The sequence below is a fragment of the Capra hircus genome, chromosome 8 (assembly GCF_001704415.2).
Source record: "Capra hircus breed San Clemente chromosome 8, ASM170441v1, whole genome shotgun sequence".
Classification (NCBI taxonomy): Eukaryota; Metazoa; Chordata; class Mammalia; order Artiodactyla; family Bovidae; genus Capra; species Capra hircus.
Window position 1 is genome coordinate 47,695,674 of NC_030815.1, and position 25,847 is coordinate 47,721,520.

Genomic DNA, 25,847 nt, shown 5'->3' on the forward strand with positions numbered 1-25,847 from the left:
GTTTCTACTGTTTCCCCAGCCTACTTAGAGGCAAATATGATCTATGTCCATTTCTGTTCATTTCAGTTAGTACTTTAAGAGAGTTCTGACAAGTCAAGGTTTATGACCAATCAGGTGAACAAACCATTTCAATTTTGCAGGGACATATCTGAGCAGTTTCATGGAGTCCCATGGTTTAACCACCACACATATCTAGATAGTCCCAGTTCTGGTTTCTAGTCTCTCCTCTGTCACTTCCCTAACCTAGGCTCACCATGGCAATCAATACATCAGTCTCAGTCTTCGAGCAGAACTAGCCCTTTACCAACTCTGCTGCTTTTGTAACAAAATGATCACTTACTGTCACTTCCTCAGTGTAGCCTGGCCCAACTCCCTTATGCAGGATAATTGCTCTTATCCTTTGTCCATTAAAAAAGTAGTACTGGCTTATTTACTTAAATTTTGTTCTACCTGTATACTGTGAGCTCCTAAAGGACAAATATTTCTCTCGGTCATCCTTACATCAACTGGCACACAGTAAACATTTAAATAAATTAAATAATAAATTAATTAAGTAAATAAAGAGGTTTTGATTAAAAGTAATACCATGAGAGCAGACAATTGAGAAGTCAAGAGGGAATAGAAAGATGCTTTCACATACAGGCAGCGGTGCAAAATATTTGGCATTCAGGCCACAATTTTCCACTCCATGCCCACTGATGACATGAATAATCAATCATACCACTCTCTTCTGTCAAGTCTAAACTTGGCCTCAAAAACCTTTTTACTTTCTAGGTAACCAAGTGCTCAGCTGGAACACCAGATTAAAATGTCTTCCTATCCCAGCTCTGGAGAATTAAAGTATTCAGCATACAGTATTAAAATCTACTGTTGGGGAATTCTCTGCCAGGCCAGTGGTGAAGACTGGTGCTTTCACTGCTGAGGGCCCAGGTTTGGTCCCTGGCCGGGGAACTAAGATCTCACACTTCCACATACAAGCCACATGGCAGAGCTAAAAAAAACAAAAAAGAATCCTACTGCTAAATGGCTTTCTGCAATACCTTGGCCATAGAGAAAAACACATGCTTTTAAAAGGAGAGGATTTAACCTCTATTATCCCTTAATTCCATCAATATAACATATAGCCTTTCCACAGCAGGAACAAAGTACGTAAAGCCGGCATTCTTTACTTGCTACAAAGGAGATAGGTTGTTATTTGTCTCCACTACATTACTACTTGCTCAACTATTTGAAATAACAGTAACAGAAACATACTTGTTGAAGTTTATGAGGTATAGAAAAGCAATCTTGGGTGCTGGCCCATTCCAGTGGATGGTGTAGCCCTTCTCCAGCATGATCACAGGCTGGTACTGTGAGAAAGCTGCCTTCTGGTTAATTCCTCGGAGCACCATAGGATAGTCTGGATACTCATCTCGTGTGATGGTCATAGTCAGATTCGGAGTGCTCCATGTCTGCACATAGACCTTCAAAAAATAATTAAGAATTAAAGAAAAGAGAATGAAAATTTAAATAGCTAAAAGAAAAAACATTTCCAGCAAAAGTCAAGTGTCTCTACTTTCAAAAGAGAGATTCTATGATCTGTGCCAGACAAAAATGAGTAGTAGCCAACTTCATCCTAAGCTCCACTTACAATGAAGCCTACTTAAGCTGAAATGGTAAAAACAGACCATGTGCTCTGCTAGCCAAGATCTTCATCATCTCTTCCACAACAGGCCAGCTTATTCATCAGAATATAAAACCTCTGTGGCTTACATAGCTTGTCAAAGAAATCCCTCAAGTACACACATACAAAAAAATCCCTCTGAAGTACACACATATAAAAAATTAGTAAATTAATGTGAAAACTGATACCCTCTAGTTAAATCTGAAAGGCTTTCCTCTGAAATAAGAGGTGGAAATTTAAAATATCTTAGAGCTTTGGCTTTCGATTTTCCATGACCTGCATCAGCCCAAGAAGTCATTTTTCACCCATTAAAAACAAAAAAGTTATAAAGTGTTCTGCAAAAACTGGAAAAACATATTAAACTGAGGCAAATTTGAAAGCCCTGAGTTTATTCCAGTAGCATTTGGGCCCCATGCTACACCAAAACAAAATCTTCCCCAAATGCATCCTCCAAGGAACAAACCTCAGAACAATTTCCTAAAACAAAACAGCATCTGTAACAGAATTCCCCAGAAGTATCGAAGCGTCTGCAGAATGCTGCACGTAATCCACACGACTTCTCTGTTTTCTGTTTCTCTATTACACAGTTTTGTCCATAGTGATTTCTTAATTATAAATTCTTTGAGCCAGGAAGTCTTAACTTTCATTTGTGTTTGACTATTTTGATATAACTCTTCTATACTGACACCATGTAAAGATTAAAATACAGATAGGAAATATATAGTTTGAGACTGATTGTCTTCATTTAAATATATATGTTTAATATATTATATTTACTTATTGTTTATTAAAATGTTTATATGTGACCTGTACTTCATTACATTGGGTTGACCAAAAAGTTCTTTCAGGATTTTTTCATTACATGGCAACAGAAAAACACAAATGAACTTTTTGGCCAACCCAATAATAGGTTATATAAAAGTTATATATAAAATATAATAAAATACACACCCCACCCCAAACACCTATCTATAACCTGCCTTTTCACAAATCCAAGGATTTGAGGTGGCACATGCTCCTTATGAGGGCTTCCCTAGTAGCTCAGCTGGTAAAGAATTCACCTGCAGTGCAGGAGACCCTGGTTCAATTTCTGGGTCAGGAAGATCCCCTGGAGAAAGGGTAGACTACCCACTCTAGTATTCCTGGGCTTCCCTGGTGGCTCAGTCAGTGAAGAATCTGCCTGCAATGTGGGAGACCTGGGTTCGATCCCTGGGTTGGGAAGATCCCCTGGAGGAGGGCATGGCAACCCACTTCAGTCTTCTTGCCTGGAGAATCCCCATGGACAGAGGTGCCTGGTGGGCTACAGTTCATGGGGTCGCAAAGAGTCGGACACGGCTGAGCGGCTAAGCACAGCACAGCATGCTCCTTATGATACCACCTTTCTTCTTGAGTACCTTTATCCTTGGGTCAGCAAAAAGCAGACATTCCATTAAAAATATTTACAAATAGCTAATATCTTGAGATCCAGTTGTTTCTAATTTTTGCTAAAAACTTACAGTATTATATATCATCCAAGGAACAACAAATGGCTGTAGATCTGGGCTCCCAACCCAAATTTCAAATCCTCAGGAGAAAATTTCTATCTTACCATTCCCAGAGCCTCGTGGGCAGGATTAAACAAACAAAAACAAACAAACAAAAAAATAGAATTACTACTTTGCTTTGTAAGACAGAAGTATCAGGTTCACATTCTCAAGTATATGAAATCCAGATTACAGAGACATATAAAATATAAAGTCTTCATTAGTGAATACATACCACATTAAGAAAGACAAACAGATACACGTTCCTTTGAATACACATGGCTAGCAATTTACCTACAACTGTAGCTATTAAAGAATTTAAAAGCTTCTTATTTTTGTTTCAATTCTCGAATTTCTACATCTTCTTAGGCATTAATGAGTCTACTTAATTTTAGAGGGCAATTCTGGTTAAGAATAAAATGAATGAAAAAATAAATCACATTTTTAACCACATTCTTTTCTTCTTTATTTTTTACTATAATTAATTCTCCATCCTTTCCTGGTCCTTCCTGGAACTCAGGCAAGTATGATTCTTCTTGCTCCCATGGGGATGAGAAATCCCACAACAAAGAGGCCAGTATTCCACTAAAAGAAGCCAGAAAAATCTCTCTAATCTTTATCCCTCTTAAGCCCTTTGTCTTGTCTATTGATGAGAATCTTTTTGAAGCTGTTTTTTTTTTTTTTTAAACTTAAGAATCATAGCATTCTTTAACAATGATGATTCAAAGTCTGAAGAGTAATAAAGAAATCTGCTTCAGGAAGCTCCCAATACAGAAGGCTTATTAAATGGCAGAAACGATAAGACCCCAGGGGCTCAAGAAATTGAAAAGCAGGAGCCACAAACACACACTTGATGGTTTAAGTAGCCAGAGTTCAGCAAAGGTACTCCATCACCAAACTGGTCCTTCCCCAGGAAAAACCCATCCTACAAATAAGAGAATTCAGCAGCACATCAGCAAGTGAGGCTTCTTTCTTGCCTTTGAGACTATTAGAGCTCAGTCTGCCTTGGAGAATACCTTGCTCTTCCTCTAATTCTCCTCTTCACGCTCCAGTTATCCTTTTCCTTTATTCTTTTATCTCCCTCAACATTTATTTCTAAATATGACCATGTAATTGTCTAAAATATGGAAACAAAATTCTGCTCTCTTCAAAATTCTGGGCAACTGGTACCTTCATTCTGCAATCTTCTATCCATCCAAAATATCACTATTAAAATCATCTTTGCAACTTAGAGCCTTGCTCTTCAAATAATACTAATTGCAGCAAGCACTTCACTATGTGCCAGGCCACGGGTGAAATGTATTATCAGTACTCATGCATTCTATCTTCGCAACAGCCACATATGAAAGAATCTAATATTATCCTCACTGTGCACAGGCACAGAGCAGCTAATTAACTTACACATCTCGTATTAAGAAAATAGCAAAGCCAGGATTCAAAGCCATGTGGTCTAGTTCCAGCATCTATTTTCTGAACATTATACCTCCCAAGTATTCCATCCTCTTATACTTGGCATCCAGTTAATAAATGCACACTAGCTTTATGTTTTCAAAGAAGTGTTTCCCAATCTATAGCATCTCCTTCATATTTTCATAGATATATTATGATTTGCAGAATTTCCTTGAATTTCTTCCTTGTTCACTCATTTCCAATTCCCAACTCTGTTTCTGAGAATATACTACTTTCCATGTGACCTACTGATATTCTGCCTCACAAGTTAGATTCCCTAATTTAGAGATAAATAGAGATAATAACCCTAAAGGGCTTCCCAGGCAGCACTTGTGGTCAAGAACCCACCTGCCAATACAGGAGCTGTAAGAGACATGGGTTCAATCCCTGGGTTGGGAAGATCCCCTGGAGGAGAGAATGGCAACCCACTCCAATATTCTTGCCTGGAGAATCCCATGGACAGAGGAGCCTGATGGGCTACAGTCCATAGGGTCTCAAAGAGTTGGACACAACTGAAGCAACTCAGCACTCAGTAACCCTAAAAGCAAAGAATAAAATGGCTTCTCAGGGGGCACAGCTGTAGCACAGCCAGAAAACCTGGCCTAAGACTCAGGAAATATGGTTTCTCACCCCAACTATCTCCCAACCATACTTAACCAAGTACAAATTAATCCTACTTCTCTTGGGTTCACTTTTCCACTTTTAAATTGGTTTGTAGTGGGGGAACTTTAAATAAAATTCTATGAGTCTATGATTTCTAATGAAATTTTTCTTTTTTTTACTGCTTAAAAAAAAAACAAAAAAAAAACATGCTTTGAGAAGTAGCCATCAGCCCGAAGACCTGAAGAGTACTCCTCACAGAAACAGTGCTGTCAGGAGCTGGGGGGGATCAGGTATCACGATGCACTTTGGCCTACCTGGGCATAGCTCCCACTGCACACCACTGCATTCCATTTGGTCACGTTTATACAGCTTGGATGGCGGATCAGGTAGTTGTCCATTCTTCCCACATAAGCATCCTTGTATCCCGTCACAGAGCCATCAATGTCATGGAATATGGAGTTCTTATCACCATCTAGCTCACAGTCTTCAAACCAGGGGCCAGGCTTTCCAAAGAATACATTAAGAGAGACCTGACAGAAGTGAAAAACAAGGACATCCCACAGTGAGGGCTCCCCTGCCATGTTCCCCAGTGTCCCCTGCAAGAATCCAACTTCATGTTCATTACAATGCATTACAGTTCCTTGAAGACTATGCAGTTCTGAGTCACAGCATAGTTGTCAACCAACATTTTTGATTAATTATGACATGAATGGGAAAAAAATACTTCCTGAAGCCTTAGTTTCGGCAGCAAGCGTTCAACTTCATCTTTGATGTTTTCCCTTTTTTCAACTTAAAAACGATTACCTGTTCCCCAGATAAAACAAATTCATGGTAACAGAAACCAGAATAGTTGTGGAAAGAGGAACGATGTAGTCATATGTATTTGTTAAAACTTAAAACCTTTTCACTTAAGATCTCTGCATTTCCCTGTCCGCAAATTATACCTCAGTTAAATTAAAATATATTACAAGTTCGATCTCCTGAGCTAATCATTTCATTTTACTTCAAATGTTTTAGTTAACTTGTGAATGACTCCTGTCACCAAAAAATAAGTACAGTTCCAAACTGAAACAGTCTAAATGTTGTTTTGGTATGGTTGCCTGACCACTGGACTCTTTAGAACCTGTTGAAAGGTGTCTGTTATTTTTTTCTCTCCTCAACACAGAATAAGTCCAGCTCAGCAATTTTCATGTCAGATAACATTAATTCAATACCTTTATCAAACACATAGTACATAGCTAGCTACAAAGCAGGCTACAGGTTACATCATTTATAATCTTTCGGTGCGTGCTAAGTTGCTTCAGTTGTGTCTGACTCTTTGCGACCCTATGGACTGTAGCCCACCAGGCTAATGTTATTCAAACCATGCAGATACACCTTACGATGCTTTTATGCACTCGTTGCCCTGGCAAGTTTTTAAATCAACTGAACATCTAAATGATAAGCAACTCAATGGAAACTCAGTGATGTGTGGGACAAATGGGTCTAAGTTCTTAGTTCTAAACTCTTTTCTCTCTTCACTTATACCTCCCACGGTTAAATCTTAAAGTCTAGGACATACTCTCCATCTTTTTAGAAAGAACAAATTTGAGGAACATACCCTTCACAAATGGTTCCAGAGCATCAGCACCTTAGAAAATTCCAAGCTGATGAAATACTGGCCTTAAACAGCATGGATTCTCTTAGGCTGTGAGAACTCTAACTCTGCAACAAATGCAACATCTAAAAACTGTTTTTTCAGTATGACCATGTCAGTGATCACTAAACTCTATGTATGGAGAGAACATCCAGGCTGTAAGTGAGCTGCCAACCTCCACAATGGAGAGGCAATCCAAGACCCACCCTATGTACATGCAGCCCTGTCCACAGTGTAGCTCTTCCTCTTCCCCTGGAGTAATGCAGTCTAGACGAGAACCAGTCAATCAGTTTGCACCTGTGCCTCTGTTCCATGCCTCGGCTATTCACAAAAACCAGTTATAGACTTTGGTAAACTAACCTAAGTTCTCTTTTAAACTGGGGAACCACAGTTTGCCTATGGACATGAATGACAAAACTAGGAGTCACTTTACAATTGTGGCTGCCTGTGGGAGCAGAAAGCAAGATGGTCTGAGACTCCATCTCTACACCGCTGTCTTCTTAGAAGTGGCAAGATGGGAAGAGGCCGGGGGTATATAACCAGATTGGCCTATGTATTGATGGTAAGGAGGGCACTGGTGAAACTACTGAGAAAATGATTTCTGCGGCCTACTGTTTCATAAACAATTATTTCTTAGTCTTTTTTGCAATCTTCATAAAAATACTCCAATAGTTTATATCTGAAATAACCCAATTTGTTTCCTATCACCCCAGTATTTCTCTTCTTTCCCAATTTTTATTCTCCAGCTCCCCAGGATAGATCTCAGAAAAGTAAAATACCAGGTAAAACCCAAATCTCTTTATGGATTATTATACTGAATTCCCCAAAATCATATGTCCTCTTATTCCTACGGAATTCTACAATTCCCACCACTGTATCATCACATTAAGTCATTTTCCCTTTGATGATATCACCAGAATATCAAAAATACTCTAGGTCACATGGGACTTCTGTTCTCACCCTAAACTCAGCAGGACAGAGTACCTGAAATCAGGAGTTACCCTTGCACAGAATTCACCTCCCAAGCCTAAAAACTCAGTGCAAATCCCATCTCTGTGTTTCTTTCTCTGGAAATGTGCCATCCCTCCGCTTGGTACCCATAGCCACTGTATAGGAGCCATAAGAACATACTTACATGTGGACCAAACTTTACGAAGGAGATGTTATTTCTAGGGGTTATCTGCCAGGAATTCTTCATGAGGAAGCCAATAGCACTGGTATATCTATCTAAAGTTGGCACATATTTTTTGAAAGTGCACCTGGTGAGATGAATGGGCCCATCATAGATTTGAAAGCCTCTAATTGGAAATGTCCTGTTGAAATACAAAATTTTGTTTAATGCATATGGGCCCATCTGTTTAACAGCATTTCACTTACATATTTGTTTCATAAATACTGTTAAATATCCCATATACACTAAGTACAATTCTAGGATACAGTGCTAATAAAGCAAGATCTCCAATCTAATGAAACCTATACTGCAGTGAGAAAGGCAAACAAAAACATAATGGGTAATTTCAGATAAGAGCATAACAAAAGACATAGTAATAGAATAGAATTGAGTAGGACAGAGATGCTATTTCAGATACAGTGAAGGCCTCTCCAAGAGGTGACTTTGCTTCCTTGAATCAACTCAGTTAAGATCTTTTCTTTGATAACTCATACCATTTAGCTTTAATTCCGAAATCTCTAGCACAAGAAGACAAATCTGTGCTTAATCAGACAGACCTTCTTTCAAGCCACTAAATAACATTAATAAGGAGAAATGATATACTTAAAAGTACAAAAGTATAAGTTTGCAAGGCTTACTATAGCTAGATTGAGAAATTCATTTTATTCATTTTACTCTGTTCTGTCTAAACATAAGGTCCTTAACTTACTAATCATATGTTATTAACCATAATTAATGTACAAAACCCATAATATTCTGGATCCCTTAGGTTTTTCCCCTATTAAGTTTTTTAATGGCATTGCAGAGGACTTCTACAGCACCTAATTAGTTTATGACTTGGCAGTGTTTTACAATAAAAAATCATATACACTAGCAAGAAAGTCAAATAATCTGGTTAAAAATCTATGCCTATCTTGTGTATCCAAGAATATATCACAAAACGGTCCTCTGCCATAGAAAAGGCTGCAAAGATACAGTAAAATAAAAATTAGGCCCATTGACCAACCAGCAATCTTTGTTTAAAAAATTCCTTGCTAGCTAGCACAGAAGCAACAGCATTTTGAAGTATTTTACACTGGAGGCCAATGTAAAATAAAAATAATGAAATTGAATTGCCCACCATTTTACTGCAGCCCATACCCAACTAATACAGCTTTTTTTTTCCCTTTAATTTACATATTAGAAGAAACGGCTTTGGCTTAATTGCGAAGAGCAGAGCACTGAAGCCAAACTAACAGGTTTTGAGTCCCACATTAGCTACTTTTAGTAAGTTACTCATTTATAAAGCAGGACAATGACAACACCTACCTCACCAGGCTTACAAGGATTAACTGAATAATAAAATACTTAGAACAGGGCCTGATACATAATAAATATTTAGTAAATGTTAACTATTAAAAATCCATGAAGTTCCTTTCCTAGTTGCTTCCATGGTCTAAATAAAAGAAGTTCTACACATCGTGTAGCATGTAGTAAAGACGTTTAGTATTTCCCAACAATAAGCAGGGGAGACAGGCCAAGGATAGGCTGCCCTTTGCTAGAAGCTAGTTAAGCCCTTCGGCCAATATTTACCACCTGTCCCTTAAAGTCATCTCTCTGTTTGCCTTACCCCGCTGACCTGTCCTAGCCCAAAATCCAGACACAGTGGATAGCTTTAAGGGGACTGATGCTTAATGAGATCTGACATTAGCTCTGATGTAAGGACTTTAGAACACTAATTTTTCTCTACCTGGTTTTCTTACAAGTAAAATGACGACAACTCTAAACTGTGTCTCAGAGCTGAGGTACAGATTAATTAGGTAATAGTTTCCCAAAAGTTCTGAAGAATCTTTATAGTGCTAAGTACTATTTTAATGACTGTGATTATTTTGACAAAAAACATGCCAAAAGTCTACCCCATACCCTTTCAACATCTGAAACATTGTTAATTATACAGCTAGTTAGGTTTTGAGTCAGCTTTGGCATCTATCAACTGATTTTCTAGGACTCTTTTCAATAAGTAATTTCTTTTTTCCAGTGGCTATTTCTTAAAACTAACATCACCATATTAAGGAAAAACTGATTTGATGTCCATAGTTTATGGTTTGGTGACTTTCTGTGGCTCAGGAAAGGAAAAAAAAAAAAAAACCTACCAGCTTACATAAGACTTTATCCAAGAAGGATAAACAGGATAGTTTCCTTCATTATAAAACTCATGTGCTGGTTTAGCTGCTACGTCATATCCGACCCTTGTGACCCCATGGACTATAGCCGGTCAGGCTTCTCTGTCCAAGGAATTTCCCGGGAAGGAATACTGGAGTGGGTAGCTATTCCCTTCTTCAGGGGATCTTCCTGATCCAGGGATCACACCCAGGGCTCTTACATTGCAGGTGGATTCTTTACCACTGAGGGAAGCCCCATAAAATTGATAATGACATCTATATATAATGTTTAATAGTTAATGTTTCAGAATCCCAGAGGATAATACATACAATAGAAATAGCAATGATAATGAATCATTTTAATAATAATAAATATGGTGGGAAAAGTGTCACGGTGGGAATCTATTCAGGTTTATTATGGAAACTTTTGTAAGGGTTAGAGCTTCATTTATTGTTTAAAGGTAACATTCCTCTGATAGAGCAATGCTCACCTGTTCCTAGGTAATGTCCGAGGCTTCAGGTCTATCCCTCCAGTGCCTACATACTTGTTCTGACCACCCTGAAAGCCGTAATTCCTGCTCTCCCCCACAAAGAGAGATTCAGATACCTCTTGGCTGGAACCTTCATCACTTGGGAAGCTTCCATCACTGTTAAAATTAAGAATAATCATTAATCACACAGGAAGGCAAGCTATAACTTTAAAAACCTAAAAATTTTCAAAGTAGCCAGCAGCTTCTTAAATGCATATTAGTCAGTCATCAAAAGGTGCCTCTAAATTGTGAGTATACCTCTTATAAATTAATATGTGGTTTGCAAATTAGACTTAAACAAATGAGATTTAATTTAGCAGCAACAATTAATTATTTTAGTCTCACACAATAATATTGCAAATGAGGAGAATAAACTTGCCCTAAATACAACAATGAGATGACAGACATGTTTAAGATGGGCATGAGAGTAACTGTTATCTGGGGAAAAATATGTAACATAAAAAGTTCAGTTCTTAAGGACCACTGTGAAACGAGACCAACTTTTAAGAAAGAAAATATTTAATTTGCTGCCAACTTTTACTCCCTTCCTCTTTATTCCCCTACTTTTTAAGATCTTTAATCGAAAGCTCAAGGGTTTTCTTCTAAGCAAAAAATATGATGGGCCTATCCTTCTGTGCAGTTCCAGCTAGAGCAACCTCCTACTTTGGTGTGAATTCAATTAATCAATAAAAATGTATTTTTGGCCCTCTAGTGGCATCAAGAAGTGAGTGTTATTTTTTTAATGTTAATAAATGATACAGCATTCCTGTGCTATCAAAAAAAAAAAAAATCAAGGTTATTTTACCTTACAACTTCAAAATAAACAGATAAATATTTTTTAAGTAATTACAAACCTGGCAAAGGTCAGTCCTATTCCATTGTCTGCAAATCTAAAGAGAATGAGGAACATTTTAATTTATCACATCATGTAAGAGGTAATTCTCTCAATATTTAATTGTCATAAAATCCAAGAAGTTCCAATAATACTCTTCAAGACCACACAAAAACTTCACTCTCCAATAACTAAAAGCATAGTCTCCATAGTAAAGGCACCTGGTTTGAATCTCAGCTTTGCCAATTACTAGCTGTGTGACCTTGGGCAAGTTGCTTGTATGTCCCTCAGTTTTCTCACCTAAAGGCTGAAATAACACTATAAGCTTCCTCATAGGATATCTGAAAGCATTAAAATGCTAATTCATTTCAACTGTTTAGAACAGCATCTGGCACAGAGTAAAGAGCACATGAAAAGTGAAAGTGTTAGTCATTCAGTCGTGTCTGACTCTTTGCAACCTCATGGACTGTAGCCCGCCAGGCTCCTCGGTCCATGGAATTTTCCAGGTAAAAATACTGAAGTGGGTAGCCATCCCTTTCTCCAGGGGATCTTCCCAATCCAGGGATCAAACCCAGGTCTCCGGCATTACAAGCAGATTCTTTACTGTCTGAGCCACCAGGGAAGCCCAAAGAGAATGTGTGTCAAAAACCTATATTTACAATTTTTATCATTAGGTTGGCTCCCATATCTGTGTGTTCTGCATCCACAGATTCAACCAACTGTGGATAAGAAATATTTTTTTAAATTCCAGAAAACTCCAAAAAGCAAAATTTTGTCCAGTGCTGGGAACTATTTACATAGCATTTACATTGTATTTACAACTATTTAGGTAACATTTACAGTCTTGAGTATAACAAGTACTCTAGAGATGATTTAAAGTATACAGAAGGATGTGTATAGGTTATATGAAAATACTGAATACTATGACATTTTATATAAGGATCTTGAGCGTCAAGATTTTAGTACTCAATGGGGTCCTGAAACTGATCCCCCATGAATACCAAGGAATGACTCATTTTTATCAATTAGATCATAGTATTCTCTTCAAAACTTTTCAATATTAATTCCAAATTATTTCTACAGATTTTATACAGTGTCAGTTTTTTCATGATAAATGCCAAGCAATTAACATCAGTATCAGCCAGAAAAAAACAATTTTCTAAACTCCTGAACACCAAATCTTAGCTTGACATACCTCAGGCTCCTCCTAAAAGTATACAAATGGAAAAGAAGTGAGAGGCTTATTGCCTCAAGTCATGTTAAAACATAAGTCAACAGACTTATTAAGGTGGAATTCAACTTTTGTTTTGAATGGCAGTGGAAGAGCATCATGAAACTGAGTTTCCAAGAGGAAGGAAAAAAGTGCAGGTAGTTTCGAAATCTTTATTTAGTTCTCTGACATAGACCATGTTTGTTATATAAAAAGTCCCAGTTTCTGTTTAATCTCATCAAAAAGCTCTCATGTCACCAGACAAGTTCAGTTCCAATAACAGCAGCAGAATGAGACGATTCCAAACATTTGCAGTCGGTTAACATATTTCCTCAGAGCTCGTCCTGTCTATTAGTAATGATACTATGATTCCAGAAACCACCACTGTACTTTCGGTCTACTGAGTTTTTAAAAATAGCCTAAAAAATAAATACATCGGTGTCATCAGATAGTAACTTCATAGAGAATACCCACGCTGAATTCTGAACAACAATGTCTCCTCCTCTAACCCAAGCTCCGTTGTCGTTATTTTTAAAAGCAATGAGCCTGTCAATTAAAGCAGCAACACGTGGCTTTTCAGGGTCTGCATCCTGATGAGGCCGAAACCTTAGGGTTGGGAGGAAAAAAAAAAGAGACTTTTAAAGAGTAATAAAAAGGCAATGGGAATCAGCTATTTAAAATTATAAGCTTAAGTGTCAAAAAACAAGATTCAAGATTTTTGTCTTGACCAAAACAAGACCAAAAAACCAAGACACAACTTAATATCTTCATTTAAAATACAAGAAAAAAAAATTACAAATTTGCAGAGAACTGATTTCATATTTCAGTTTGTTTTTCATCAATTTATCTTATAGAGTGGACATTACAGAACATTCTAAGCATTAAAAGCATTTCAAAAATAAACAAAAACCTCAAATTAAGAAATATAGCATGTCTTCATAAATTCTTAAGTTACATGATATTAAAATAAACTTACTGAGTAAATTAATCATATATTTCAACATACATATCTGTGAACCAGAGTATTATTTTAGTTGTGTGCTAGTGAAATGTTTTAGATATAGAGGGAAATCTGGGTTCCATGTCTCTAAAATGCCTAAATTTAAAAGAGATTATATTTATAGAATATTACTCAGCCATAAAAAATGAAATTTTGCCATCTGTGATACAGATGGACCTAGAAGGTAGTCTGCTTAGTGAAATAAGTCAGACAAATAAACACAAATAAATGCTCCACATTATCACTTATATGTGTAATCTAAAAAATGAAACAAATGAATATAACAAAAAAAGAAACAGATTCACAGATACAGAGAACAAACAAGTAGTTATCAGAGTAGTTACCAGTGTGGAGAGAAGGGAGGAGGGAGCAGATGGTGGTATGGGATTAAGAGATATACACTACCATGTATTAAATAAACAGGGCTTCCCAAGTGGTGCTAGTGGTGAAGAGCCCGCATGGCAGTGCAGCTGACATAAGCAACACAGGCTCAGTCCCTGGGTGGGGAAGGTGCTCTGGAGGAGGAAATGGCAACCCAGGCAACAAGGATATGCCATACAGCACAGGGAAATGAAGCCATTATTTTATAATAACTTTAAATTAAGAGACACTTACTCCTTGGAAGGAAAGTTATGACCAACCTAGATAGCATATTCAAAAGCAGAGTCATTACTTTGCCATCAAAGGTCCGTCTAGTCAAGGCTATGGTTTTTCCTGTGGTCAGGTATGGATGTGAGAGTTGGACTGTGAAGAAGGCTGAGCACCGAAGGATTGATGCTTTTGAACTGTGGTGTTGGAGAAGACTCTTGAGAGTCCCTTGGACTGCAAGGAGATCCAACCAGTCCATTCTGAAGGAGATCAGTCCCGGGTGTTCTTTGGAAGGAATGATGCTAAAGCTGAAACTCTAGTACTCTGGCCACCTCATGCAAAGAGTTGACTCATTGGAAAAGACTCTGATGCTGGGAGGGATTGGGGGCAGGAGGAGAGGGGGACGACAGAGGATGAGATGGCTGGATGGCATCAACGACTCGATGGACATGAGTCTGAATGAACTCCAAGAGTTGGTGATAGACAGGGAGGCCTGGCGTGCTGCGATTCATGGGGTCACAAAGAGTCGGACACGACTGAACAACTGAGCTTTAAATGAAGTATAATCTATAAAAACACTGAATCATTGTTATACATTTGACACTGCTGCTGCTGCTAAGTCACTTCACTCGTGTCCGACTCTGTGCGACCCCATAGACGGCAGCCCACCAGGTTTCCCCATCCCTGGGATTCTCCAGGCAAGAACACTGGAGTGGGTTGCTATTTCCTTCTCCAGTGCATGAAAGTGAAAAGTGAAAGTGAAGTCATTCAGTCATCTCTGACTCTTAGCGACCCCATGGACTGCAGCCTACCAGGCTCCTCCGTCCATAGGATTTTCCAGGCAGGAGTGCGTTGCCATTGCCTTCTCCAACATTTGACACTAATATACTATAAATCTATTATAATAAAAATATAAAAAATAAAATATCAGCACTTTAAAAAGTAGACTGTATTTCATCAACTTATTAGTTATAAAGACTTAATTTTACTTTTTCTTTCTCTTCCAAAAACGTTTACAAGGATCTTAATGAAAAGACCAAGGAAAAATACTGGTGTCAAAAAATGTTCAGTGTAACAGATCAAATAATTCCAGAAGGCTTCCTAATTTAAAATAAGATCGCTTCCATCATAATCTTACAAAGCTGGGGAGGTGGAGAGAGAAAAACTAGAGAGCTTTACAAAAATCCATTCAGCAAGTTGAGATGCTTCAACCATATAACCATGAAGTATCATTTGCAAAAACTGCTATTATGAAAGTTGCTGGGACATGGTAGTGCCCACCAAAGATGTACGTATGTTACGATGGGAGAGGCAGCTATGCAGAGAAAGCAGCAAGTGCAAAGGCATGAGCGAGCTTGGCATGCTCAAGAACAACAAGCAGGTTGGCTGGTAAGTACAAAGCAAGAGGAAGAGGACAGAGAGGAAGGCGTGTTTCAGGCAAGGACGTGGTTCTTTATTCTAAATGCAAAGGGAAAAGTAGAATGGCAGTGCCAGGGGCTGGAGGGAGGAAGAAATGGGAAGGTGATGGTCAAAGGGTATAATAGCTTTAGTTTTATAAGATAAATAAATTCTAGAGAGCTAGTCTATAGGTCTTTTGACAAAAAACTAATTTTTCACTTCATAAAATAACGTCTATAAAGGAGACAGAAGGAAACTTTGCCCTTGATAGTTCATAGGTGTGTACTTATTTCCAAACTTATTGAGTTCTTGACACTATATATGCACAGCTTTTTACATGTCAATCATACCTGAATAAAGTAGGTGGGTCAATAAGTGTGATGGAAAGTTGTCAGAAACATGGAGTCAGAGCAAAGATATACTGAATTTCACTTTTTAACTGGTCACTAGCTGCTACTTGGTGACAGGATCATGGAGAACAGATAATAAGGACAGCACTCTAGAAAGCGCTCCACCCACCCTCAAGACTGTGTATGTGACCCCGTACACTAAATAGCTCTGACCTAAGGGGTAAAAAGACTGAGCCGTCGCCCACTCTCCTGGCATTGTAGCTGCTGCCAAACAGCTCTGTGGTCATTACATAATATCAAGCAGATGGAACAGTTTCGGAAAGGAAACTACACAATGTTCTAAAAGAAAGCCAAAAAAAAAAAAAAAAACCCAATAAAGCAACATCTAATTTTCTGCTGTAGCCATCTCATTTTTTCTGAAATTCCTATCCATATAAATCGTTGACCACTTACTTAAATACCCTTTATTTTTCATCTTCCTTTCCACTTAGTCTGTAGAAAATGCAGCTAATTTTCCATCCCCTTCAATTTATGAGCCTTTAGCACACTTCCCAACTCTCACTTGTCTTCTGCTTTAAATGTACTAGTCGGTTTTCATGTTCTTTTACTCTCTTAGATGAAACTTCCCTGTCTCCACCTGAGAGCTTTCTGGAGTTAAAATATTCTATCTTTGGATTCCTATAGTTTCACATCTTGAAGATACAAGGAAAGACTCATCTGATTAAGTCAACTTCCCCTTTGATGAACACATTAAATACCTTCTGAATCCCATGAACTGGATGTTTAATTCATGGGCTGACTTATTACTCATTTGTGTTTGAGTTTCATCATTTTTAGTCATGTCTAGACTGCATGAATGCATGTGGCATATTTTATTCATCAGTTTATACAAAATTAAACGTATATACTAGCTGCCAAATGTCTTGTTACTCTTCTACAATCAGTTCTTCTCAATAACAACTTCCAAATGGAGTCTAACTCCTTACCAACACGTATGCTTTATAAACTAGTGAGAAAAGTATAGAGAGCACAGAAAAGATTATCATTATCATGGTATCAGACATGCATACACAGGGTAAGGAGCTTCTTAGGCCATTATGAATAGGTTGTTTTATTATCAAGTATAATGAAAATATCAAGATTCTGAAATATATTTTCTTCATTCATACCTTCATATACACACATACAATTTTTAAGGCAGATAAGAGTCGATGGTGTTTTATGTTAAGATTTTTTGATTAATACTATTAATAACTTAGCAAAACACACATTACTAGTTCTACCAGTTATAACAAACTCTCAAAAAACAGTAGCAATCTTCTAGCAAGATTCCTTTGTTTTGTCAGTTAATATTCTCTTCTTGGTTCATAATTTATTGCCATCTATATGCTCCTTTTTCATCTCAAGTTTATCTCCTGTTTTTCTACGTCATATCTTGCTCAGCTATTAAGTGTCTACCACTCAATTTATTTAAACAATACTCACAATTTCTCCACTTCTCAAACATCATCTGATTATTGCTTTAATATTTTTCAGGCTGAACTTGATCTTTCATAATGAGTAGTTTTACTAACTTATTTCCCCAGTTTTACTGTGTCACAAGGATTCTGCTTCACTGACCTAAGTGTGGCTCCTACTTTATTCCCTTGTGAACAACACCTGGCATTCTTTTCTTTAAGTGCCACCCCTGGTGGCTCAAATGGTAAAGAATTTGCCTGCATTGCAAGAGGCCTGGGTTCAATCCTTGGGTTGGGAAGATCCTCTGGAGAAGGGAATGGCATCCACTCCAGTATTCCTGCTTGGAGAATTCCAAGGACAGGGGAGCCTGGCGGGCTACAGTCCGTGGGGTTACAAAAAGTAGGACATGACTGAGTGACTAACACATTCATGTCTTCTCTGGACCTTTTATTACTGTGACACAATGATTCTGCTTCACCAACCTACAGTGTGGCTCCTACTTTATTCCTTTGTGAACAACGGCACCTGGCATCCTTTTCTTAAATGACTGTAAACAGAGTCTATTAAACCTAGCACCGTTTCAAATCCTTTAGTTGGTCAATCCATCTGAAGTATAGAAAAATAGCATACACACAGCTTCTACTGAATATGACCTTAAGTTGCCATCTTTTCCAGAAAATTTTGTTTCCACTGGAGACATTTTATTTATTTTGGCTCATATCATGCTCATGCTCAATCATTCAGTTATGTCTGACTCTTGCAACCCTATGGACTGTAGCCCACCAGGCTCATCTGTCCAAGGGATTTCCCAGGAAAGAATACTGGAGTAGGTTGCCGTTTCCTCTTCCAAGGGATCTTTCTGATTCAGGGATTGAACCCATCTCCTACGTCTCCTACATTGGCAGGCAGATTCTTTACCACTGAGCCACCTGGAAAATGACTGGGATATAGATCAGCATTTCAACAAAGTTTTGTTTTTTGTTTTTGTTTTTAACATGCACTATATAAGCCAAAATAAATTAAATGTCTCCAATAGAAACAAAATTTCCCAGAAAAAAATGGCAACTTAAGGTCATACACAGTTTCTACTGAATATGACCTTAAGTTGCCATCTTCCGGAAAATTTTGTTTCCATTGGAGACATTTTATTTATTTTGGCTCATTTACAGGATGTTGAAAAAAAAAAAAAACACTTTGTTGAAATGTTGATCCATATTCCAATTACATTTTGTGGTTATAAAGGAGAGTAACAAAGAGCCCAACTATGACGTGAATCTGAGACTACAAACAACTGAACCAGAACTAGCTTGATCAAGTTTGAGACTTTTCCCTTTGAAATAGATTTAATGTAACATTCCATTTTGACCACTAACAATAAATTACATATTCCTTGGTTTTCAGGGATTATATTAAAACATCTTAGCTTGTTTTTCAATGAATCATATTTTACTGTAGGCCAAATCTGGACCCTCTTTCAACATATCTCTCTTCTTTTTATTTCTCTTTCTACAACTCCTTCTAACATCAATTTGCAACTGTCAAAAAGAGAAGAAGCATCCATTTCTTTGGCATCTCACTAAGATAAAAAGCCCAGCCACAGTACCTAGAACAGCAAAATAAATGATTTTTCAAAACCCTCCTACAAACCTTAAAAACTTCAGTTTAACTATGTTTGTTACTGGAAAAGAGGGCAATGGCTCAACTCAGAAAGTTTTACTTTGACAAGATATGGCTCGAGTGTGACTCAAAAGGACCAGTTCTACCTTGCGCTGTTATCCAAACAGAGGTACTCCCTTGGGTCAGCAGCACTAGCATTGGTTGTTTTGACACCTTTGTCAATAAATAAGCCAGCCTGGAAAACATAATAATGGACTGAAATGAATATAAATCCCAAGTTATAATGACATATAGGATACATGAAAATAAGTTTTAACTTATCACATCTACCAAAAAAGGAGGGAGAAGAGGTAAACAGCCAAACAAAAGTATTACAAAAATGGCTACTTTATTGGTTTTTTTTTTTTTAATAATTTTACCCATTTGGTCAAACCTTTCTTTAGTGCCCACCTTGGGGGTCACCAAGAATTATTTGTCACCCAGAAAACCAGGGTCTTTGCTGTTACCCCATAAACGAGGAGGAAGATATGCAATTAACTAAACAATTACAACACAATATAGCAAGCATATAACGAAGGAAATAGATGATGCTTTGGCAGCACATAAGAAAGGCACCAAGATGAGACCTTCTCTGCAGGCAAGAGAGAGAATCCAGGGAATGTCCTGAATTCAAAAGCTGACACTTGAAGGAACCAGCCACACAGAAGACCAGGTCAGAGACTGAAGGGCAGGGAGTGGGTGGGAAACATCTAAGGAACCCCGAGGAAAGCGCTCCAGGGAATCATTTGTACAAAACCTCTGGGGATGAGAGACAGCATGGCACATCTGAGGGGAAAAAACAATCTTAGATGGATTATCAGGAAATATATGGAGGGAGGAAGAAGACTAAGGAGAAGCAAATGCCCGACGATGCGGAGTCAGTATGCTTAAAAGTCAAGGCAATGGGATTCTAATAAAGGGTGTGCAATCCACTGCATTTTAAGAAAGAATACTGTAGTCTCAAATTTAACAAATTTAAATTTAAAATCTAACAATCCACCCTTTGTTCAGATCTAATATCTTTTATTTTAAATTGATATAGTGGAATACTACATTTCCTCATGGTACATGATATTACAAAATTAATTAGAATAAGGTGTTTTTTGTAATACCACCAATAATTTCAAAATTTTGAGGACTTCTACTTGGAAGTGCTGTTTTCAATTATTACCACTCTTAATCAACTATTCAGTTCCTAAATATCACAATTCTGTGTAAAGCTTTTTCCTCTCTTAAGTCTTCATCAAGTGATTCTAAGTTCTTCAAATTATGTCACACTTAGGTTTTTAAAGGATCCTCTGAGTTTCATAAAGGGAAATTATTCATTGAACTTTGACATGGATCACATCAGAGGAAAGAATTTGGGCACTGTTCACATAATAAAAATATCAAGATGCCTCAAGAGTACAAAATGAACCAGATGCATTTTATCTCCAAGGAGGTTAAGTGTCAAACACCATGAAAATCAGAGTTCCTAAATGGCCTTTCATATATTTGACCTACATATCATTTTAAATTAGGTCAAATACTCTTAAACAATATTTCACTGTTTACATAACTATATTAAATGTCCAATAGGACATTCCATCAGCACTGAGAGAAGAGAAAATATGCCTTTTAAGCCCCAGAAGCATACAATATACTAATGTGTACATCCTTAGAAACATGCAATGATATTAAAGATTGGAAGGAAAGTGAGCGGAAGGAAAGAGGATGAGGACTCATGGTTCAAGTCCACTATTATAATTATTCAGATTGCATGCACATGTGTGCCGCAGCATTTATTTCTGTCTGTATATAAACAGAAAGCTGTCTATACATCCTGAATGTGGCAGGATTAAGAGTCAGCTTTTTTAATCACAAATTACTTTCTCTGATGACAAGTTCTAACTAGTATTAACATCTCTCAGTTGTAATCACAGTAGTCCATCCTTTACCCTGTAAATTACACATACCAATTGTTAAAACTTAGGAACCTACCTTAAAACTTGAATGGACCCTGTTATTATAAAATATTCCCAGTGGAGTGAGTTCTGGTTTTGCTAAGAGCTGCAATCCACTGGATTCCCCCGTAGGTTCCTTGTGGAATAAATACCATATTCCAGCATCCTATAATTAAAAGGGCAAGGTCATTAAAGGCATCCTTTTATAAAACCACTCTATGAAACACCCTCACGTAAACTAAGCATTTCACAAACAAGTTTAATCTTTTTAACACGAATTATTCATTGTTTCAGGTTCAGAGTTGACTTTAAAAAGTTGTGCACTCATGTAGCCAACTCTCAAAGCAGTGTATCAGGTTTGATTTTTTTTTAAAGCAAATTTAATTTTGCTTTTAAGATGGGACAAAAAAACTGGCTGATACCAAAATTTTATTCAAAGTAACTTTCCTATCATTAACTTTAAAAAGTCATGCAGAACTAGAACCAAACAAGCCTCCCTTCCTTTCACATGACCAGGACAGGATAGCCTTTTAGCAATATGGGGTTTTTTTTCTATTTACTTCCAAACCTGATCAATAGATGAGTCATACCTATTAAACAACTATCCATCAACACACAGAAATCACTGACTTCTTTCAAACAACTCCAATGCCATTCCTATCCTGAGGCAAATTTTTGCCAAAGAGAAAAAACCACCACATGCATGAATCAGGATGCTGTCTCAGTCTGGGTCCTGTCTGTTCAGTCTCAGTGTTACTTACCTTTACTGGAGCAGCGGAAGAGTTTGAAATTTTCTGACACTCAAAATGGGAAATAAATTAAAATGAAATGTTCTTAATCTCTGTGACAATTTTTTATTTTACAATTAAAAATCAGCCCAGTGTGAAGGACAACTTCACATCAACACTGATTAAGCAGATTGCTAAAACTCAAATGTATAGTCCAAAATTACAGTATCGATTCAGATTTAGCAGACATTCATTTAGTGCCAGGTATACAATAGCCTATTCTCAAAGAATTCATAGTGTAATGGGAAACATAGAGGCAATAAGTACTATACTAGTTTTGACAAAGTCCTTTAGGAACATAGATGAATTGTGGAAAACATATCAGCAAAATGAAAGCAGTATTTGGCATTTTTCCAGGATAAAACTTTACAGATAGGTCTCAGTAAAAACAAACTCCTCTGAAGAATGTGTCTGCCACCTCTATGCTTTTGGGCACAAAACAGACTCAGTGGGCTATGAAGAAGGCTCCACACCATAGCCTTATAAACTAAGGGCAGTGAACCCTCCCAAGACGCAGTAGAGTTTGGGGCTGGGGGATGGAAAAAGGGGGATAAGGAGGCAGCAGCTGTTTCCTGTTAAAACACTGTGGTGTCAAGACAGATAAAGGGAGCTTTGTAAAAGGCAGTGGAAAGGTACAAGAAAAAAGGGTTTGACTTACTTTGGGAGGAAAACCCTTGCCAAAACATGAGCTTTACAGGAGCAGTTTTTCTAGACAGAAAAAAAAGAACTCACAGAATGAAAAGGGAGAAGAACATATAAGAGATGGGACTAGAGAAACACCTGCTTTCTTCTTTTCTCAAATGAGCCCTCATAAGGGTGTCTGGCAACCTCAACTTACGTTTTTCATGGACTCTTTGCAATTACTTTGATCTGCAAGCCATGACTTCTGAAAATAGCTGAAAGGAGTCTCTGCCCTGTGTTCATTTGTAATGTAATGTAGGTCAGATGATCCTGGGGTAAGACTGCACATCAAATCCTTGGCCACCTCTACCCAAAATCTCATCTTCCAACTAGAAACTCTCAGTACAAATCCTATATGGGCTCAACAAATATTTGATGAAACATGAATGAATAGAAGACTGCAATGACTGAATGTCCAGGTCTCTGCCCTGTCAAGTAAGACTCCTATGCTTTATGTTTTTAAGAAAAACCACAGATATAAATTCTACCATCACCCAGTGATACCTGCTTTCTTGCTATCTTGAAGAAATACTCCCTTCAGGTAATTTTTTCCTTTATTCTGGAAAACAATGATAGATATTCCTTCCCTTTTTAAAATGTTAATAGCCATGATGTATGTGTATGAATATTCAGGTTTTGCTGCAAAGCTCATATTTCTGTGCTGTAGTTTTCAGCACAGATATAATCATAATAGTATTATGTCTTAAAGATTCATTTGTACATTATAAATTAGCAGCTGTATTATAAAAACACTCAATTACAGATGTAAATTTCTCCAAGTTTATCCAGGAGACATTTCTGTCATCCAAAAATAGTTCATTTATTCTCTTAAATTATCCCTGTGTATGTGAAACAATTTAAGGCACATAACTAGTACATGGCACACAGCTGAACTTCCCTGGTGGTGCAGTGGCTAAGAATCCCCCCGCCAATGCACAGGTCACAGGTTCGACCCCTCATTCAGGAGGATGCCACACATCCCAGAGCAATTAAGCCTGTGTGCCACAACTACTGAGTCTGTGCTCCACAGTCCCACGCGCAGTAACTACCAAGCCCACATGGTGCAACTGCCGAAACCCGTGTGTCTGGAGCCTGTGCTCCACAGCAAGAGAAGCCACCACAGTGAGAAGCCCACTCACCACAATAAAGAGCGGGGCTACTTTCTCCAACCAGAGAAAGCCATAGAAAAGCAACGAAGACCCAGTGCAGCCAAAAATAAATTAATAAATAAAATAAAGGCCCACAGTTGAGTCCTTGCTCTACTAAGGAGGTGGATTTTCCAAGTGTATAAAATCGTCATATTTAACAAAAAGGATATGCCCCTTTGACCAGAATGACCATTGTCATAATATTCTACAGAACAACCCAGTCTCATAAGGCTTTTTTTACTCATGAACATATGATTGAAATAGGAGAAGCCAGAAGGATTGTACATAATACACTAAAAATACACTCTGGAGATGACATGATAACCCGATATACTAGCTCCCTCTTTTCTTCCATTTAGCATCTGTCTTTGTACACTCATAAATACTAACTGGCGCAAATGATGTGAAGAAACAGAAGAACCATTTCAACCACAGCCTGCTCTGAGAGCAGGCTAAAATAAGCAGTGCCAGAAAGCAAGGTGCTTGAGTTAGACTACCACATACTCTGTTGCATAGACATATAAACCAGGACACTTACAAACAAGAATGCAAAAAAACACCGATGCACTTTAGTGTTATTTACCTGTGAGCCTGCAGCTGCATTATTAATCAGATTATTGTTGGGATGAGCAATCCAGAAAGTTGAAACAGCCCTGAAAGGCATTTTTTTTAAGGTGATTTAAATATTCGTCAGGAAAAATCCCATCTTCTAAAAACCTCCCACTAAACATATCCCCCAAAAGCCAACAGGCCTAAGCCATCACACGTGAGCTTTTCACTCCACCAATTACTCACATACAGTCAGTGGCAGGCACAGGGATATAATTTCCAAATACTTTTTCCCGCATGGTGATGCACATGGAGTTATTCCGATCCGTGGGAAGGAGTGTGCCTGGTTTGGTAAGGAGTCCCAGATTGTGGAACAAAGTATTTCTCTGTTCAATACCATCTTCCAGAAAGAAACAATGACCCAGTGTGTCAAATCCGATGGTGTCTTTTATCTGCCAAAATACAAGTGTATAATGTCATTGGTAACAAGACTGGCTGTGGTTGACAAGTGCTATTCATGAAGCATGCTAAGTACAAAAGCAAAAAATTTTCATCTTAGCTGATGGGGCAAAGTCAAATGTCAAGGTTCACTGACCTCTTAAGAGAACAGAGAAAAACAGCAGAATTCTCAGGAAAGCAGGACAGAATAAGACCTGTGGTCCAACAGCTTACTTGTATAAAATTGCCAAGTCATGGGAATGAAGGAGAGGTGACTGTTTTCATAAAATGTATCAGCACAATATGAGGTTACTTACCAGCAAGCCATTTGTCCCATGCACAGTGATGCACCTTGAGAAGCTGTGATGAATAGATAGGCCATCCACAAATGTTGCATGTCTGTACCCTCCTTTGTAATCCACATCTCCACACAGATGAAAATGAACAGGGTACCGCCCCAGGTGCTGCTGACCCATGTGTTTCAATTCCACATGAGAAAGATGGACTGAAGTAAAATTTTTCCTTATCTATAAGATAACCAAAAATCAAACTAACACATAAGCAAAGTAGCTTAGGGTAAAGTAGCTCAGAAGCAAAGTAACAAAATACATTTTTTTTTAAAATATTTATTTGGCTGTATCAGGTCTTAGTTGCAGCGTGCAGGATATTTGTTGGGTGCATGGGCTCTCTAGTTGCCCTGTGGTATGTGGGATCTTAGTTCTCTGACCAGGGATCGAATCTGAGTCCCCTGCATTTGAAGGCAGACTCTCAACCACTGGATCACCAAGGAAATTCCCCCAAAATATTGTTTTAATAGAAAATATCTGAAGGAGACCAGACATGAAAGCATTTTTCTTTCACATTCTGTTTTCTTGGATCTCCAGCTCAGAATTTAGCAAACGCTTCTTTACATAAATGAATACTTTAAAGAGTAATAAAAAAAAATAGCCTCTTATTAGGAATCAAGGAAAGGTAACCAGGAAGGCTATAAAAATGATTTTTGTATATATGTGCGGGTTTGTTCAAATATTTTGGTCATTTCCTATCCAGTTTGTTCTTTCATTTCTATAGTCTCCACTTTTGTTTGATAAA

The 25,847-nt window shown here is 37.8% G+C and overlaps 1 protein-coding gene across 1 annotated transcript in view; it reads right to left on the minus strand.

Moving 5' to 3' along the window:
* TMEM2 (transmembrane protein 2) overlaps positions 1–25,847 on the minus strand; it is an 81,610-nt gene that overhangs the window by 20,467 nt on the left and 35,296 nt on the right. Inside the window, exons 8-18 of the mRNA XM_005683745.3 lie at positions 25,073–25,282; positions 24,564–24,769; positions 24,352–24,421; positions 21,189–21,317; positions 19,316–19,404; positions 13,233–13,364; positions 11,571–11,606; positions 10,678–10,833; positions 8,010–8,187; positions 5,553–5,768; positions 1,255–1,463 (exon numbers count right to left, since the gene is read on the minus strand). Of these exons, the coding sequence (XP_005683802.1) occupies positions 1,255–1,463; positions 5,553–5,768; positions 8,010–8,187; positions 10,678–10,833; positions 11,571–11,606; positions 13,233–13,364; positions 19,316–19,404; positions 21,189–21,317; positions 24,352–24,421; positions 24,564–24,769; positions 25,073–25,282 (1,631 nt within the window). The remainder of the gene's footprint in view (positions 1–1,254; positions 1,464–5,552; positions 5,769–8,009; positions 8,188–10,677; positions 10,834–11,570; positions 11,607–13,232; positions 13,365–19,315; positions 19,405–21,188; positions 21,318–24,351; positions 24,422–24,563; positions 24,770–25,072; positions 25,283–25,847) is intronic.